The sequence below is a fragment of the Hypanus sabinus genome, chromosome 12, assembly GCF_030144855.1.
Source record: "Hypanus sabinus isolate sHypSab1 chromosome 12, sHypSab1.hap1, whole genome shotgun sequence".
In the NCBI taxonomy this organism is placed as follows: Eukaryota; Metazoa; Chordata; class Chondrichthyes; order Myliobatiformes; family Dasyatidae; genus Hypanus; species Hypanus sabinus.
Window position 1 is genome coordinate 42345668 of NC_082717.1, and position 20219 is coordinate 42365886.

Below are 20219 nucleotides of genomic sequence, written 5' to 3' on the forward strand. Positions count from 1 at the left end.
GGCCCCTCAAGCTAACTCTACCATACTGCAACCAAGGCTTCAATACCACATTCCTGTCCATCTGCATTAGTCCAATACTTATCAAGAAAACATTTAGCTCTGCCTTACAATAATTTATATATTCAGTGCTCTTCAAGAAAATTCCCTTATCAGTCTTAAATAGGAGACTGCTACTTATTTCTTTAAATACACATAATAACTCCTAATTCTAGATTTTTCGCACATGAAGAAATATTGTTTCACATCCACTCTCAGGATCCTATGCATTTCAATCAAGACCCTCCTAATCTTTTGAAATCTTAACAAATATGAGCTCAGCCTATTCAACTACCCCCCCCCCCCAAAAAATATCCTCTACAGTGACTAGTCTCATCTAGTTTGAATGGAAAAACAAGATCCACTCCTTGATCTATTCTTGGTCCGCCTCTTCAATAATCCTTGTGGCTTTAATTATGCACATCAGACAACTAGTCACATTGCTAACAATGAACCACCAAGTTCTGATCTTTACTAAAACAAATGCAGAATCAATGGTACTTCAATCCAAACTTTTTATCCCAAATGGGCTTACAGTGTGACTTAAAGCAGAGTAATACAAGGTGCTTTTCTTAATTCATGCCCCCGTCCAAGTGCAAATGCTGAGAGGGTTACTTTCAATTCTGCATACTGTTTGTAAGGATGTATCAAACATCACATAGAACAGTAGTAGGATTTCACCTGGATAAGATTAAGCAAATTTCCATCTCTGCAATTAGCCAAGTAAAGCTTTACTAATAAGGAACAAAACATCTATGAGAGACTGCACACAGAGCTGGAATGACACAACTAGTGAAGTACTCCAGGAAACAGTTCTTAGCCCTCAATTATTTCACGATTTATATTAATGACCTAGAGGAAAGGGAAGAAAGCAGGGTGACCAATTTTGTCTGTTGACGCAAAATAGATGGAAGAACAAACTGAAATAAAGAATTTGTTGAATCTGCAACTTGATAAATTGAGTTTAGGAAAACTTGGCAAATGGTGTTTAATGCAGCAAAGTGAGAGGTTATGCAACTCAGTAATAGGAAAAGGCAAATTTATAATGCAAGTGGAAATAGACTGCAAATGAGTGAAGTACAGAGGAATCTAAGTGTTCTTATACATAGAACAATACAGCACAATGTAGGTCTTTCGACCCATAATGTTGAGTTCTATATAAACTTTCTCCATAATCAAGCAAACACTTCCCTCCAACACATCCCATAATCCTCCATTTTTCTTACATCCATGGCTTAAGAATATTTTAAATGTCTTATAGTCCCAGGTACCTACCACTCTGTGCAAAAACAAAACAGAAAAGCACTTCTGACATCTCCCCTAAACCTCCCTCCATTTACTTCAAGCAGATGATCTCTGACATTGGCAATTATCACGCTGGGGAAAAGGTGCTGGCTGTCCATTCTATGCTTCTAAGATAATGATCTTATATACAGTTGCAAGAAAAAGTTTGTGAATCCTTTGCAGTTACCCGATTTTCTAAATTAATTACTCATAAAATGTCGTCTGATCTTCATCTAAGTCGTAACAGTAAAGAAACAATCTGCCTAAACTAATAACATTCAAACTTCTCGTCAATACTGAGTACACCATTTAAACAATCACAGTCTAGGTTCAAAAAAGTATGTCAACTCCTGGGGTAATGTCTTCTACAACTGACCTTACTCCTGGGCTGCATTGTTCTATGTTCTAAAGATCCTAAGAAAGCTTGACTGGGTAGATATTGAGAAGCCTTCCTAATTGGAGAGTTTCAAATGAGGAGCACAGTTTCAAGGAACTAGTCACGCAAAACCAGTTTTGCAAAAGACAGGAAATCATTTCAATTGTCTTCTTCAGAAAGTTATGGAAGCTAGCACATCAGGTGTTTAAAATTAGAGGTAGATAAATTTTGAAAAAAAATCAAGGGCCGAGAACAATGGAGATTGGCGCAGAAGGAGCTAAAACCTGGGACAGTTCAGCCATGGCAAAGCGGGCTTGAAGGGTTAGGTGGCTTAGCCTTGTTCCTATTTTCCTGTATTACTGTAATATTTTCAAAAGCTTCAGAGGTTATGGTATGGGAGATGGGAAGGCTGGGGAAGAAAAAAAACCAAAAGGGAAGAAAAGGGCAACGGGAGAAAAAGTATCGACATTAGTACTGAAGAGATTCTATCTGAATTTCCTGAAAACTGTATATCAAGAGAGTGAAGTTCAATGCATTTCATCTACATCAGTTAAACATTTCTTTCATCTTCTTACAGCTGTGAGAAAGTTAAAAAGTTAAAGTCATTTTAATTTTTAAAGAAAATATGTAATACTGTTTTCTCATGCTCAAAGCCATCATTTCACAGGTAAGAACATCATTCTCCATTAAGTCTACTAACACCAGATTTCACATTTTACCGCGTTTAATGGATGTCAATTTGCATCTCCAGCAAGTTCTTAAATAGAGGAAGTTATAGCAAAATGCAAGCTTGAAAGAGAAGAGCAGCATATGTCAATGAATGATTTCTATAAAACTGCAGCTCAAGTCTCTCCATCTCCCTCAAACAGTCAATTCTGACAAAATGGAAAGCTTGGGCTCGGACACCACCTTTTGCCCAAATACAGTGCTGCTTTTGAGTAACAATGCACTAATTATTGAGAAGGAGATTAGCACATGCTGGAATATTTAGGCACTTTATCCATTTATTGTCCATTAAACAAGCCATGAAAAGTGGAGACTGGTAATGAAGAACACAAGCACCTTTGTAACAAAGTGCTAATTGTTCCTACAAAGTCAACAGACCTTGGAACCACTATGGGAACACATTGATGTTTTCAATCCATTCACTGAGATCTGGAATTTAACAGTTAAAATGATGAATAGATTGTTCTCACCTACCACTAACATTTCCCCATTGGATCCAGCTGTGTAATAATATTGAAAAGCATCAAGAGATTTAAAATGACAGTTAAATGTTTTCTTCTAAATTTGCTTTTGTATTATTTTGTTAAGACACTTAGCCAGATCCCGGTGAAAAAAAACAGCATTCTTAACATGACACACACATCATTAATTAGAACAATCAGCCAACGAGAATGGAAAATTGATAAATGTGCCTCAAATTGTAAATCTCCACATTTTGCTGATTGATACATGTTATTTTGCAAATCGCTTGAAGGGTAGCAACATCTTATTCTTCGTCTCTGTTATTTTTGAGAACTTATTCATTTCACTTTAATTGTCTATTAAATAAACCACAAAGAGTAAAGGCTACTAATGAACAAAACAAGCACTCTCATAACAATGTGTTAATTGTTAATGCAATGTCAATAAACCTCTAATCCACCAAGGAAGTATGTTGAATAATTCTGTCTCATTTCTTTGGATCCAGAGTATACAGTCGGTTGTAGGAGCTTATTTAGTAAAAAATAGAAGATGCTGATAATGATAGAATGAATTGTAACAAAGACAGGGAAAGGGGATTAAATGGAGAGGTATTTCAAGAAACAAGCACACGCACAATTGGTCAAATATGCTAAATTCTTTTGCCCTATGATTTTACAATATAGTCAATCGCTAGATACCTTAACGATCTCCATGAAACTTTGGCTAATTGGCACAACAATGTACTGGTTCTGGTGTGTCCAAATTGACAGGAAACCACTGTATTTTCAGTTTTTCAGATCATCTGCTTTTGTCTTTTTCCTCTTCACCTCCAGTTCCACCATCCCCCAAAAATGCCATTTCAAAGATCCCATTCCACTTTCACTTCAACATACTTGGCTCTATTCCAAGGTCAAAGTCGAGCTTGTCATACATACAAGTACATGTATGCATAGATGTAATGAAAAATATGCTTGCAGCAGCACCACAGTCAATTAATATCACATAAAAGTGTTCACAAGAGAAACAAATTATAAAAGAACCAAATTGGAACAAAAAAAACAGTCCAGTACCGAGTGTCATAGTGCTGTAGTGAATAAGGCTAAGTGCAGTTAGTTTAAGAACTGAATGGTTGAAGAGAAGTCACTTCTTGAGCCTACTGATGTAGGAGTTAAGGCTTTTGTAGATTTACACATTCTCAGTTACTTCTGTTTCATTCTCGGTGATTACTTGTCAGTCCCAATTTCACCAAGGTCCCAGATTTCCTATTACCCAAGTTAGACTGCTAGTAGCACATACCTCTAAAAGTTACCGTAAAAACGGAAGATTACAAAAAGAAGGCACCATTGTGAATGACCCATTTCTGCCACATCCGACTCAATTATTACTAATACTCAGTTTAGCAACAAAACAAATTGGCAGCCAAAATAATTGTAATTATTGCTCCCCTCTTGCTTATTGCTTCCAAATTAGAAATATAGTCACCAAGTTCCCGCATGGCAGAGGATTCCCATAGCAGTGGACTGTCCAATTGGAATAACGTGGACAAGAATTGTAAAACCTCATTTTGCCATTAACAAATATAGTCTGTCTCAGGCTAATAATGATATTATTTTAAAAGATTTTATTGCATATGAGAATTTAAATGCTATCGATGGATTTAAAAGGGATGATGTGTTTCAAGACAGGATTTGCACAATCGGCATCAATATGTTAAACTCAGAGGTATTCTTTGGAAAAATTCCAGCTAACATCAAGAACAGTCACCTACACCCCTGCAGCAGTTGGAAAATCAATTCTGTTGGTCTTCGAAACACTTGTTTGTATGTACACGCTGTACATAAATGGACATTCATATTCTGGACAGGACCTATATTGCTTTTCTATTATTTTATGTCCGCAGTATGTAGATGAGTTATAGAATCTTAACAAGTAGATGGAAATATAGGAGAATAAAGTAGGATATGAATGTTATCCCTGACGATGGGCCCATTTTCATAGTGTACTACTCCGAGCTAACATTGTCCTGGCTGGTGCATAGTTTTGCAATCAGTGGCAATAATTAGACCATTTTTCCTGTTCTCAATCGTCTCCTATGGAGACAAAGAGTCCGAATGCTGCATTTTCACCCTTAGCTTTATTGGGCACTATATAGCGCTATACCAAATAAAAATGTTGTATCTCAGCTCAAATTTGAATTTTAGGTTTCTAAAAGATATTCTATTCCTGTTAGAAACATTGACTGCAAGCTTCAGCAATTCACATCACACTACAGCTCAAACACACACAGACTACCAGGCTTGACAAATTATAACTAAGTGCTCCTGGAACCTGCACAACTCAATGTTTGAGCAAACATGTTGCCCGAGGGAATAGGCAAGTTAACACAATAAGCTGCTTGAAAGCCTGAATCTAACAGGGTTAGAGTTGGAGGAAATAATAGAATGAAGTATAAATTTTAAGCAACCCCTGCTCAAACTTCTTTCTGACGCATTAGCAAATAGAGATTATGCTGCAAGATCAGTGAGATGTATACAAGAACCACGTGTTAAAATAATTTTGACCTTTGTTTTTATACAACTGTGAATCCTTTATTTTCTGCTGAGTACTAATAGAAAATTATTTCCTTGTGTTGTCCTGGCCACACTGTAAATCTAAGCGGATCACATATACCCAGAATCTGATTTTACAACAGAGATCCACAATCAAAATTATCTCAGCAAGTCAGGACACACCTGTGGTAAGAGGAACAGAGCTAGCACTTCAGGTCAAAGATCCTTTGTTAGATCCATTCTGAAATGTTTGCTCTTTTCACAGCTGTAGCCTGATCTGCTGAGCATTTCCATCATTTTAGATTCCCATTATCTGCAGTTTTTTTGATCGTGAAAATGATCTTCACTTGGTAAATGCCGAAGCACCTCACATACATCACCAAGGTATTCAACGTGTCAGATTATAGCAATAAAACAGACTGCCACTAATGCTGCTCATTGTGGTCTTGGTCTATACCTCTAATCAACATGTAGGAAAGAACATACTAATAGAGAAACAAAATTCTTCAAGGTTTACAGCAGGATCAAACAGGACAGTGGATTTACAATTTCTTCTAATGATGTCATATGCCTAGAGCTCACATCCCATCAGAACCACTGAAAGACTGTTTTTGCCTGCCTGTGAGCCAAGATAAGAGTCTGCCAGGCTGTCATCATGGATCGGCTCCCTAGTAACAATCCCAAACTGAATAGTATCTCCAACAGCACATGGAGAGACACTTCAACACGTGAAAAATTCAGATTTAATCAGCAATATGAAAATGAATGACGTGCCTCAGCATGCTGCCACTCTCTCAAGTAGTGTTGACAATGTGTTATTGCAGCCGCACACACTACAGCCCTGCAATCAATGGCATATGCCATTCAATGCACAAATCACACACTGCAACAGCTGCACTATTTCTGTCCAGCTTGAGCCAGACAGCATGGTACACAGCAACTTGAAGGAGAACACAAAAAAAATTTAAACTCAATGAAGCCTTTGCGACATCCCCTACAGCAGAAAGGACTGGGCAACAAATACAAGATACGACAAAAGGCTTAACAGCCACAAGTGCAGCTTCAGTTGCATTTCACACACCTTCATTGCTCAGCCAAGAATATCTGCAGTGGATTGATCACGTTCACCAGATAGATGAAGGCAGTGTTCATGAGTCAGCCTAAAAGGTGATCTCGCTACTGTGTTGCGGCCTGCTATCTGTCTACATCTCTTCAAGTGCAAACAAATGCAAGTTATGAATTAGAAAATAGCCACATAATATTGCATAGTCACAGAGTTGTACAGCCCTGTAAGTCTAATCTAAACAGAGAACACCAATCAACATTAATCCTAGCTTCCAACACCTGGCCCATAACCTTTTAAGTCTAGACAATTTAAGTACTTGGTTCAATACTTCTTAAAGGCTGTCAACAACTCTGCTACCGCCACTCTATCAGGCAGTGTATTCTGGGAACTTGCCACTCTCTGGGTCCCCCATTATATGTCCCCCCCCCCCTCTTCAGAACCCCATTGCTAATTTTACCACAGTAATTGATAAAGATGGTGAGGACTTAGTGGATTTAAGAGAGAAGACAACAGAGAAGATATCACTGTTAATCTATCTGATACTACACAACATTTGACTACCGTTTGTTTCATGTCCCAAAGGTACGAATTTTCTTCTCCCCACAGCACCTTGACTTTGCCTGACGGGTTACACCAACAACATGCTATTTTCCCCCTATTAGAAAATGCTTAAATTTCAGCAGTATACATGCCAGTTATTGTAAAACATCAAATTCCACTGTTATGCATCACAATGGAAATAAATCCCACAGGTATCATTTTTGGATTAATTCAGATACATTACAAGCATGATCATAAAGGCAGCTTTCCAAAGAATCTGCATAAAAGTGGCACTATCATTCAGACGCCAGATACCACTATCTAATTTGTATTGAAGCAAAGAGATGGGCTCACAATTACAGAGCAGGTGTAACGTAGCCCCAAGCAGCTATCAAACTGCAATGCACAGATTGTCTATTAGCACACAAGACCATAAAACATAGGAGAACAATTTGCCCATTCAGCCCATTGAGCCTGCTTTGCTATTTGGTCATTGCTGATTTATTTTCCCTTTTAGCCCCACAAACATCCTTACTATTCATGGGTCTATCAACATCCACGTTAAATATACAGTACTTAATGACTTGACATCTACAGCCATTTGTGGCAATGAGTTCCATAAATTCGCCATCCCGTGGCTAAAGAAATTCCACATTCTCTATTCTGAGCCAGTGTCCACTGATCCTAGACTCACACACAATTAGAAACAGCAACAGCCTCTCCGTATCTATCTAAGCCTTTCAATATTCAGTAGGTTTCAATGAAATCGCTCCCAAATTCCTCTAAACTCCAGTGAGTAGAGTCCAGAGCCATCAAATGCTTCTCATACTTTTAATTCTTTCATTCTCATGAACCTCCTCTGGTCCAGCACACCCTTTCATAAATGTGGGGAACTGCTCACAAAACTCCAAATGCCTTATAAATCCACAGCATGACATCCTTGCTTTTATATTTTAATGCTTTCAAAATGAATGCTAACAATGCATTTGCATTGCTTACTCAACTACACACTTAGATATTTTTGAAAACATCTCTTAAAATTGCTACAAGTTTATAATAGTGCTCGGAGAGAAGTAAAGCTTACGTAGCTCATTTGCACAGTTACATCCTTTACTAAAGGTGTTTAATGGACCTATTCCTACTTAAAACTGCAGTAAAACTAACGTTAACTTTACCCATACTCCTCCTCGCTGTTAGATGAACCAGTACGAGAGTACAGTTTCAACAAGGCAAATATTTCTCCAATAACCACAGGAAACTGTTGTTATTTACCAATTAAAGATCACAGTACTCTAGTTAGTTTAAAGTTAATTGAATCCCCATATTACAATGATTAGGTCATGAAAGAATTGATTATCGTTATAAAAAATGTTGCTTATTTCCACAAGAATAATTATTATTAGAATAATTATTTAATAATTTAAAGTCAAGAGTAATTAACTCGATATCATAAGAAAATTCACACCTGTTTCTCACTGTTAGGTGTCTTTTCTGCTGAGTCTTGCTGCGCAGTTTGTGATGATCCACGAAGCACATTGATAAAATCTTTCTTTGAGACAGTTGACATCAATTTGGCACGTTTTCGTTCAGACCCACCCACTTCTTTAACTTTTTCATCCACAACAGTTTGATGCTTTCGCACAGCATTAAACAGCTGCACAACACCCCTGTAATTTAAACAAACAGGTCAGTCATCTTCATCCATACAGATGGCAAATATTTGCCTAGTTTCCAGCCAATTGCTTTATTCTCAGTTGTACTGAAAAATTGAAGTACTGTACTGGTTCGAGTGCGCTGGGAAGTGGGTCACCACAGTACCGTATTTAATTCTCTGCCTGTTCTAAACTGTAATTTGCAATAATTTCATCATTGATTTGCCAACTTGATAAGCTATAAACTTAACTGTGTTTTCCATTTCTTTTAGCTGTCTTGGATAACAATACAATAAAGTAGAAAAATATTTTCATGAAATTATTTTTAAAAATCAGTCGAAATAGCAAAATTTACAACGTAAAAGAAATTCCAGATTGCTTTGCATAATATAACCATTTTCAAGCTAAATGCAAAATCCATACCAATTTCAGAAGGCTTTATATATGCCTTAAAAATCTACATTTATCTCAACTTCACAGCAATGTACTTGAACCTCAAACACAATGTAGGTCCTTGTTCAAACTACTGAAGGAAATGCAAGATTTCAATGTCTATTAATGTAATTGTTTAATGCAACTGTTAAATGAGCTTCTACCATGTTAAATGAATTTCCACCACAAACAGATTAAAATAAATAGACTATAGTGAAAAATTCAAAAGTGTTGCATTGGTATGCCGACCAAGTTGTCTACTTGTGTTAGTGCTAATTGCCTGGTTAAAATTGCAACCTTCGAAGTATTTCCTATCCATATACCTGTCTTTTAAATGTTTGAATTGTACCCCTAATAGCTTATTCCATATATTCACCACCCCGTGTGGAAAAAGTTGCCCCACAGGCTTCCTTTAAATCTTTCTCTATTATCTTAAACCTATGCCTTTGGTTTTAGACTTCTCTACTCTGAGAGAAACATTAATTATTCACCCTTTGGCTTTCTCAGAAAAAAGGGAATCTAGAGTACTCCAAGTCCAGTATTTACTTTTTCCCCTATTCTTGAGAAGAAACAGTGAAATATCATCCAGAGCAGGTTATTCGTTTGTACTCACTAGGAAAATCATGTAAGGGCTGAGACCCAAGAACATCAAAACCTAGACTTTCAGACTGAGCACAGAGCAGCAAAGTGAGATATTTGTTGGCCACGGATTAAGGCACTTCCTGATTAATCTGCTCATTAACACAATGGCGATTTATTTCTCTCCTTTGAAATAAAAATTTGCTGAGGAAGGCATCAAAGTCTACCAAAAGACTGAAGGTTTTTTCTGAATAACTGAATGTGCAAAACCTTCTCCACTGATCCTCAAAAATTATATCCTTAGACTTGTTTAAAGATCTGTTATTTCAACACAGAAACATAAACAGCAGGTGAAGGGAAGAACTTAATTCAGAACACTACCTCAAGTCCTTTCTAGTCACCAGTTCTCTGGGGGGGGGGGGGGTGTGTGTGTGTGTGTGTGTGTGTGTGTGTATATACGTGCACACTAACTCCTGGTGGAGTTGTCAGGGCATCGTCATGACAAGCTTTTTGCACCGATCTTTTTTTTTGGTGTGATTGTGGCGTGTCTTGGGCAACTGAAACCTGACGGAGCCCATTCCTCTCCAGGTTTTTTTTTTACGAGGTCGAGTTGCTAGCTTGACACTCAACCCAGGCACAGATGGAGAGTGTGCAAGGGAGCCAGCCGGATTTGAACTCGAGTCCTCTCGCCCCAAAGTCCAGCGCTGATGCCACTATGCCACCAGCCGGCATTCCTCTTCATAGCAACTGTTTAAGTCAGAATCAGTCAATTCCTAGTTTTGATATATTTGATCCAAGCAAAGCACTCTTGCTAAGACAGTTGTAACATTACCCAACTTAGCCCCTTTGTTCATTTGTTGCCAAAATGTGACATGACTTTCCATCCCTCCAACTGATGTCCCTCTTATCCGTCATGATAAGAGATCATCCAAAAATTGTCAACCACGTTGAATGAAGTCTTGTCAATCATCTCCCCACTGCTTGATGAAATGCATAAGCTTCCAATTAAGCAATATTTCAATTTTCAAATTTGCATGTCTTCAAAACTCATAAGAACATAAGAAATAGGAGCAGGGGTTGGCCATCTGGCCTGTTGAGCCTGCTCCACCATTCAATAAGATGATGGCCAACCTGCCTTTTCCCCATAATCCTTAATTCTCCTACTATGCAAACATCTATCCAACCTTGTCTTAAATATATTTACTGAGGAAGCCTCCATTGTTTCATTGCGCAGAGAATTCCACAGATTTGCCACTCTCTGGGAAAAGCAGTTCCTCCTCATTTCCCCTGAATCTTGAGGTTATGTCCCCTAGTTCTAGTAAATCTTATTTCTCATCCACCTTATTGAGTAAAACTCAATTTTATTTCCTTTCACCCGTCCTCCTGTTTCTGCGTTCCTTCAAATATGCTCTTACAAAATTGTGACTCTAAGTGTTCTACCTTTGTTAGCTCATGCTTTCACCTGCTGAAGCTTTAGCCTCCTAAATCCCCTCTCTGCATATTCTCCCTCTCGTTCTCCATTTAAAATGCTCCTTAAAACTTTTTTGCCAAGGTCTTGAATGTTTTACCTTATACTTCTGTGTTTGATTGTGCTCATGTGAAATGCCTTAAAATATTTTAATTATATTAAAGTAACATATAAATAATTGTCCTTCGAAATAAAGGGAGCTGGAATGAGAAAAATGAAGGCTTAAGTATCTGCCTTCAGACTGTGTAGCCAAAAAAAAAATTGTTGATGGGTGGGCAAAGTTTAGTTCACAGAACTGACCCCTTGCTTTAATGAGAAAAAGTTGTATTACATAATATAAACCAATAAAAAGATATTTCAAACAGGTCTTCTAAACACATCACAATTTCAAAGTTCAAAGTACATTATCAAAGTATGTACTCTTTATATGACATCGTAATTCGGCTCCTTACAGACTGTCGCAAAACAATGAAACCCAATAGAACCCATTCCCAGTGCCGCAACCCAATGTGCAAAAAAAACAGTACAAACAATAAAAGTTAGCAAATTACATTTCAGAACTGAAATTCACAAAAGTGAATCCATAGCCAAGAAGCCAGTTATTACTGCAGCCAATCCACAAGCCCATTAAATGCAGGCCACAGCCTCGGTTCAGTACAGAGACGTGTAAACTCCATGGAACAGTGGCCTGTTCCTTGCATCCAGCTGTTTCACCCTGACCTTTTCAATCAGGCCCACACTTAAATGGGCCAAATCTCAGGTCCTCCTCTCTGTTGCACACAGGCCCTGCCATTTTAATATGTTCTTAGGCCTGGGTACTGACCTTTCCGATTCATCCCGTCGCTTACATCAGTCAAACCTTGACTTGTTCCTCCCACTCAGGCCCGGGCCCTGCTTCCTCACCATAACCACCCTGCACATTCAACACTTCGGTTCACACCACCAAAATTCCAGGTCATACAGGTGGTTCAACAGCTCGACTAAAAGAGGGAAGTTATAGAAAGTGATCCTTTTCAAGTATGATGAATAAAGTAATTAATACTTGTTTCTACTGCCAGCAAGTCATTGCAGTGAATCATCAGTGCCATCTTAAGAACATATTAAGCATCCTGTTTCTCCTGTCATAAGACACCAACTTATGTACGCATCTTCAAGTCCTTAGACAAAATAGTGATTTTGCAATATATATCAGAAATTAAAATTTCTTACCACTAGAGAATTACTTCAAGCCGAACAAAGGAATACTTACTTAGTGGCTATCCTCTGCAAGTTTCTCTCAATCTCCCGGTCTCGAACTAGATCAGGTTTCACTCTGCACATCTGCTCCCATTCTTTCCTTTCATCCAGCTGCCAAAAAAACTCATTTAAGAACATGCTGCATAATCTTAACTTCAAAGATTTTTAATGAATGAAATACTATATTGAATATTCCAGTTGTTTATTGAACACTAATGACACTATCCAGCAAAACTAAACTTTCAGCCAAACAGTTACTAGTTATTTGTAAATATGGAAATTTGTTGAACACATGGCTGTTATTGGTATATTTCTGGACTAAATGAATGTTATTATCAGTTAGACGTTTCCCCTCATTTGATGTCTGCTTCATTTAACTCCACATCAAGTCGAGCTCAGGATGGAAGTAGAACAAATTCTAACAATATGCTTTTCTGCTAAATGTAAGGTTTCCTTATCCGACACCTGTCTTTTCAAGATCCATTTAATGAAATTGGAAATGCATGTGGTAGGCCCACTTCCATCAGGAAATGCAGCACAGACAGGCAAATGCATTTCAGATGGAGCCTGTGTAATCAAGGAAACAAAAACTTGACTCCTGTCAGATTCGATTCCAGAGGCTTGAAGTGGTATGTCAACTCATGCTCCTCAGAACCAGGACTTTCAAAAAACATCCTGTCAAATTCAAATTTCAGAGTTATTAAAGTGTTTGTAAATTTAATATAATTTACTAATAAGCACAATTAACACTTGAGGGCTGGTCCAGAATTACTGGCAGCAATCCAATATTGGGAGTTTGGTGACAAACTCTTTGAAATTCACTCCCTGAATTTAATGACGTTGTTGCCTCCTGATGTATTGCAAGCTTTACTAACATGACCCTCCTAGCTGAAACAGTGGCCAAAACAAATGCTTGCAATTCCACATTAGTCTACAGGAAACACTTTGTTCCGTTTACTGTTTTAAGTATGGCTCACTCATGTACACCAACAGTTCATATAGTATCCTCTAAGATTTTATCATAACATTTACAGGATGGTCCATTACCAAAAGGTCTCCTTCAATTTCTTACTTGCTGTTTCATTTCACTTCACGTGGAGTTAAGCATTTGACAAAATTCCCAGTGTCTACTACACTTTGACTGTGAACACATTCTCTTTTATCCATGAGGAACAATGAAAAGTTAGCAGATACAGCAATATAACCCTGATGATTTAGGGACCTAGAACAGCACACAAAACACTTATAGAAATAAGCAGATCAGGCGGCACCTATGGAGGGAAATGGACAGTTGACATTTTGGGTCAAGACCCTTCACTGGGACTGGAAAGAAAGGGGGGAGGGAATAGATAGTAGATGAAGGTTGGGAAGGGAATGAGCAAGAGCTGGCAGGTGATAGGTGGATCTGGGGAGAGGGTTTGTGGAAATAAACTAAGAAGCTGGAAGGTGATAGCTGGAAGTGACGACGTGCTGAAGAAGATGGAATCTGACAGGAGAGGACAATGGGCAGATAGAGACGGAAGAAAGAGGAAGGGAAAGGGCGATAGAGCCTCTGGGATAAATGAAAAAAGTGGAAGTGGGGAAACAGATGGGGGGTAGTTATCAAAATCAGAAAAATCAATGTACAATCCATCGTGTTTGAGAATACTAAGGTAAAATACAAGGTGACATTCCTCTAATCTGCATTTAATCTCATTTTAGCCATACAGGACGCTGCAGTAAGTCCTATTGGTGTGGGAATTGGGAATTAAAATGGCTAGCCACTGTGAGATCCCACTCAGCAAAGGTTCACAACAAAGTAATTCCACAATCTATTCAGGTTTCAGCAAAGTGGTGGGGTAAAAGTTGATAACAAGGCTGATGAAATTGATGAGCTATGATTAGGTGCAGGAAACAGCATTAATGCAGTTGTCAATGTAGCAGAGAGAGATGTAGGTTTGGAACATGGATTGCTCTACATAGTGTGTATAACTGGGCCCCATGCACCTGCCCATGATCTGAAGAAAAAGGGTGGAGCCAAAAGTTGTTGAGGGCAAGCACCAGTTCTGCCAAACTTAAGACTGGTGAATGGGAACTGATTACAATGAAGACCTACAGGAACTAGATGCAGATTTCATGGTGAAAACAAAGTGGCTGGGACCAGGGATTGAAAGTTGTATGCAGCCTTTAAAGTTGTCTGAAGGAATCTATGAAGCCCTTACTTGTTTGGAAAGTATCTTAAAACACACTATGCATTATAAGCATCTAATACTAATGATGCAGTGTTATTTGTTCAGAAAAGTCAACCAAATTTGCTAGTCATGAAAAGTCAATTCTTCTCAAGTGAAATGAGCTTGCAGAAAACATTAGGCCTAATAAATCTTGTTTTTATAAACACTGGTCAATTCAACCACCTTCCCTTCTTCATTTCTCCTGACTATAGAACACAAATGAATTGTAAACCCTACTTCAGCTTCAACGGGATCACAGACTAATATATTTATTACTTGCACCATATCTCATACTATACAGTACATGCATTTGCATCTATAAATGAGAAGCCCATTATTTTTAATTCTTTGGATGCCACTCTAATTTGCCTCCTCGATTCAACATTGCAAGAGTGATGTAATGAATAGGAGCCAAGTGAAGAACAGAGTTGTGTATTCATTTTCCATTCAATTTCTTTGGACCTATGAAAAAAATAATTGCTTCAACTCAAGAGCTCAGTGCAATACCTTTTTCATCCATTCTGACAGCTCTTGTTTCCGTTTCTCCCTTTCTTTCTTTTTCTCCTTATTTTTGGCAAGTATTATTGGTTTGTCACCAGGTAAGTTCTTATTTAGAATCCTGCTCATTGCATCTGCCCAGCCAGCATTGGGATTCGAAGCTGTTGATTCCTCTCCAGGTTCAGCCAGTGGGTCACAATTTCTCTCATCTTCCTCTGAAGAGAAGTGGTCATTTGAAAGATCTCCATCGGAATCTAAAAGAAACAGGTAGGTTTCACTGAAAATAAAGGGCGATTTCTCATTCCAGTTTTCATTTGATCCTGTGCTGACATCTAGTGTTAAAGTGAGATTCAGCATCTACTTGCAACAGCCAACAACCACAAATAAAATTCAGGCTCATATGTATTAAAGAATTGTCGAAGATACTAGTTCATCACGAAGGATGCTTGTATTTTTAAAGGTAATTTTTTTCCTGACATTGGGACAAAACAGAAACACAGCATGTGAAGGTGAAACCTACCTCTATGTATACCTCCTATGTTTGTCACCTACTTTTAAACCTGATCGTGTTAAACAATTTCAAAGTTGAAACTTTTTAACAAATGATCTACAGTGGCAATAATTAAAGGACACAGAAGTATGTCCAATGTTTTCCCCACTATTTGAAAATAAAAGTAGACCCATAATTTCCAGCTCTTCTTCTTGGACAATGCTTCCTTGCATAAACCATCTTGTTAGCAAAACACTTCTCTCCATCCATCTATCAGTTAATCTTGACAGTTTGAAAACTTTGATCAACTATTAGATACACAAATTAAATGATATACAATACCAGTGTGTGTATAATCAAACTCTCAGAATTTAGTGTGTAATTTTGAAAGTGCAAAGAGTAAAATAGTAACACTGAACAGAACTTTTGCAAACCCGAGACATTTTTCGTTAGATTTTCAGAGACAATTCAAAGGTGCTGCTCAATTGATTACTCATCATAATAAACATACTGGGAAAATTTAGCAAAGACAAAGGTACGGATAAAAGAGGCACTTGGCATTAGATTTGCATTCCTCTGCAAAGCAGACTTTGACAAGATCCTGCATGACAGGGCAGGGTAGTCAGGGTAGCATAGGAGCACTCTGGGGAGTGCTCTCTTGTAGATACACAATTAGCTTGATGGTAAAAAGGTTGCTTTTGGACTGAATACCTTTGACTAGTCGAGTGCCATAGGAATTGGTGTTGTTCCTCATTTACATAGATGATTTGCAAATGACGCTAAAATAGCTGGTATTGTCGACAGTGAAGGAGGCTAACAAAATTACAATGAGAGTCTGGATAGTAAGGCAAAAGCCATTCAGTCCAGCATTTTGGAAAGTCAAACTAAGGCAGATTTTTCATACTGAACAGAAAAGTCCTGAGGAATATTGCAAACACAGGAACCTAGGACTACAAGTATTTCATTCTCTGAAAGTGACTTCACAGGCAGAGAGTGTGATGCAAAAATCATTTGGCACACTGGCCTTGCCAGTCAGGGTGAGTGAAAGAGTTGGCAGATTATGTTGCAATTGTGTTAGAGGTTGGTGAGGCATTTCCTAAAGTATTGTGTACAATTTTGGTTACCATTTTAGGAAGGGCACCATGAAGCTGGAATGAATGCAAAGACTTACGAGAACATAACCAGGACTCGATGGCCTGAGCTTGGAACTGATAGGACTTTTCTCATTGGAACGCAAGAGAGAAGGGGGTGGCCTTATTAGAGGTGTATAAAATGATAGGAAAGGCAGAGGTTGGTAGGTTCTTGACTAGCATGGGTGAGAAGACAAGAGAATGGGGTTGAGCGGTATAATAAAACAACCATGATGGAATGGTGGAGCAGACTTGATAGACTGAATGGCCTAATTCTGGCCCTGTGTCTTATGGACTAGAAAATACAAAGACTCCACCTAGTCTTTTCTCAGGAAAAAGGAATTTCAAAAAAATCTAGATGGTATGGGTTTAAGATGAGAGGGGAACAATTTGAAACAGACCTGAGGGACACTTCTTCATGTAAAGGACAGTATGAATATGGAACAAGGCACCAGTGGAAATGGCTGAGGCCGGTCAATAACAACAATTAAAGACACTTGGACAGTAAATGGATAGGAAAGGTTTCGAGGAACATGGGCCAAATGTAGAAAAATGCAGTCCAATAAAATAGGTACCTTGATCTCCATGGAGAACTTGAGCCAAAGAGCCCTTGCTACCTTATTCACTGACTAACTGAATCTTTTACATACAAACCCCAGAAACAGGCTATCAGTTTGTTTTAACAATCAAAGTTAATTATTTATTCGTTGTTTATTGTCAATACGCAATAAACCTTTAACTACACACTGTAAACTCCTGCATCAACAAGATCACAGAAGCCAGGTAGCCACAGTAATCAACCCACAGTCACGTTTTTTTTTAAAGGAAACAGAACTTCTGATGCTAGCTCCCTTTGCATTTCTTGGTTAAGTCTCTTGCAAGGTTTTCTTTTGGACCTGCCCAACAATACAAAGGACACCAAAGAAAGCCTTCAGAGCATAAAATCAAAGCTTCTTTCAATCCCAAACAACTTTCTGCAGCCTTTTTATTGTGGGACAATGTGCTTTCATGAATGTTTTGTCACTATAACATGGGGTTTTTTCTTTTAGGCAAAATGACAGATCTGAAGCTATCACAATGATTATGACTACTTTCACTTATAAAGTATCCCATGGACATATGCCACGAGATTCACAATCCGTTGAAGTAAAACTAATATCAAACAAGAAATTTTCTGACAGGAGTTTTATAGCTGCAATATCAGATGGCAATTAGATATGCCACCACCACCATTGTATATGCAAGACAGAGAACTCCAGTGTGTAACAGAGATAACTGATAAATGGTAGATGGTAATAAAGCATAGAAGGTTTGTCTTAGGGAATTGAATATTCTACAGGACACAAAAAACAACAGATAACATATATATGATGTGGAAAGGCATAAAAGAGATTTCAGTTAAAGTCAAAAATTTTCTAAATGAATGTTTCTGGTTGAGCAGGTCAATGTAAGGGAGGAATTAAAAGACTGCTTTGTTGGACACGTGAAAAGCTTGCATAAAGGTGTCAGCTACTGTATTACGATTCTTCTTTTTACACTTAAAAGGCAAGTTCAAGAACATGCGTGATAAACAGGAATAAATATAATCCACCTATATCAACCTAGGTAATCAGTTGCAAAGGAGCAGAAATTGTAGTCAAATTAGAGAAAATAGCTTTCACGTTCCCATTACTCAGCTAGCAGCACACAAGAGGGTGAGTGCTGGACAGGCAGTTATATAGGAACAGCCAGTTCTAGCCAATTTTACTTTTGACTTTGTTTCACTTGCCCTCCTTCTTCTTCGATTTACAAGTCACCTTTTTAAAAGGTTTCAGACATCCAGCTGTATTTTTCAACTACAGAAGTACAGAACTGAGGGAAAATTTATGTGTGAGTCAAATAAGGATCACATGGGCTATCAAAGACAAATTAAAAGATATTAAACTCTTGTCTTGTATAACAAGGAAGGATGCATGCAACCATACATTACACTTCCATTGACCATATTTTTCCACATATTGCCCAAAATATCAATGCAATCATGAAGAAGGCACACCAACAGCTATAGCTCATTAGAAGTTTTGAAGAGATTTGGTATACAGGTATTATCAAAGACTCTAGTAAATTTCTGCAGATATACCCTAGAGAGCATCAAGGCCCGTTGTAGAGGTTCCAATGCAAAAGATCCCCACCACCACAGATATTTTCAAAAGTAAGTAGTTGAAGGTTGACATCAATCATTAAGAACCCTCACCACCCAGGACATGCTCACTTCTCATCACTACCATGAGGGAGGAGGCACATGAGCTTGAAGATGCATACTCAATGTTTTAGGAACAGCTTCTTCCCCTCCACCATCACATTTCTCAGTGATCCATGAACTCATGAACACTGCTTCAACTATTCCTCTCTTGCAGTATTTATTTCATTTTTTACTGTAGCTTACAGTAATGTTTGTCTTGCTGCACTGCTGCGTCAAAACAACCAAATTTCACAATGTCTGTTAGTAGTAATAAACTGAATCTGATTCTTAATTTAAGAAAGTAGTCGGGAGACTGAAGAACTTGTAAGAAAGTGTTGGTAAAAACGGTAAGATTTATTCTCAATTTGAGCATTAAGTTGGATTTTGAATCACATGACTAGTTGGTAGCAATGTTTAAAGGAATGAAAATGGAATCTAGTAGCACGTATAGAAACTGACTAACGCTAACAAGGCGTATCACACAACATGTGGGGGACAGATTCCATGCAGGCAAATCGGCAAAACAGAAAAGAGATCACTTCGAATCCGGGAAACTCGGGAGTATATCAATGTCTATTATAGACATAAAAAGAGGAGAAAACTGTCAACGTTACAAAAAGTAGAAAATTAATGTAGAGAAAAGCCGGAATGCGTCTACAACAGGGGGTTGCTAACCCTAAGTACAGAAAGAAAGCATGGTGAAAGGTTTTAAGTAAATGATCGGAGACATCTGAATTGAGGAAACGAGGCTTCAGATCAAATTAACTCCTAGCCCCCGAGCTGTTCACTCCCTGGCTCGTTTTCCTTCTCTCCGTCCTCTCACCGAGATCCACGGTTACTCTCCCCACCAATGCCCCGTCCATTTACCACTGAATTCATCTCCGACTTTCCCACGCGAAGCTACCGTCCCCTGCGCCGCCATCTTGACAGGAAACGGAGGGCGGCTTTAAAAGTTCCCCCAGTTAAAAGCTGGAATCGATGGTTCCGGGAACATTAAGCACCCGTAATTGACACTGTACTTTTACATTAGCAGAACTGCGTGCATTCACAATTCGCCAAAAAACCGAACGTTTTAGCCCAGTTTTTGCGTCTGCAGCGATCTTCATATTTGCGAGCAGGATTGCTAATGAACATTGAAACGAATCTTTTTGTGATTGGCCCAATTGTTAATTTTAACTGTTCTTCCTCAGAACAACAGTTTAGCGTACGTAACTTGGTGGCTTTAGAAAATTCAGGTGCAGGTGGCCGTCTTGTGTTTATCAGA

General features: G+C 38.3%; 1 protein-coding gene across 1 annotated transcript in view; it reads right to left on the reverse strand.

Annotated features, from left to right (window-relative positions):
• The window catches only part of rrp15 (ribosomal RNA processing 15 homolog), a 35265-nt gene extending 15338 nt beyond the window's left edge, over positions 1–19927 (reverse strand). The window contains exons 1-4 of the mRNA XM_059985831.1: positions 19823–19927; positions 15124–15368; positions 12420–12517; positions 8505–8706 (exon numbers count right to left, since the gene is read on the reverse strand). Coding sequence (XP_059841814.1) covers positions 8505–8706; positions 12420–12517; positions 15124–15368; positions 19823–19877 — 600 coding nt within the window. The 5' untranslated portion in view covers positions 19878–19927. The remainder of the gene's footprint in view (positions 1–8504; positions 8707–12419; positions 12518–15123; positions 15369–19822) is intronic.
• Positions 19928–20219: the final 292 nt, after the last annotated feature.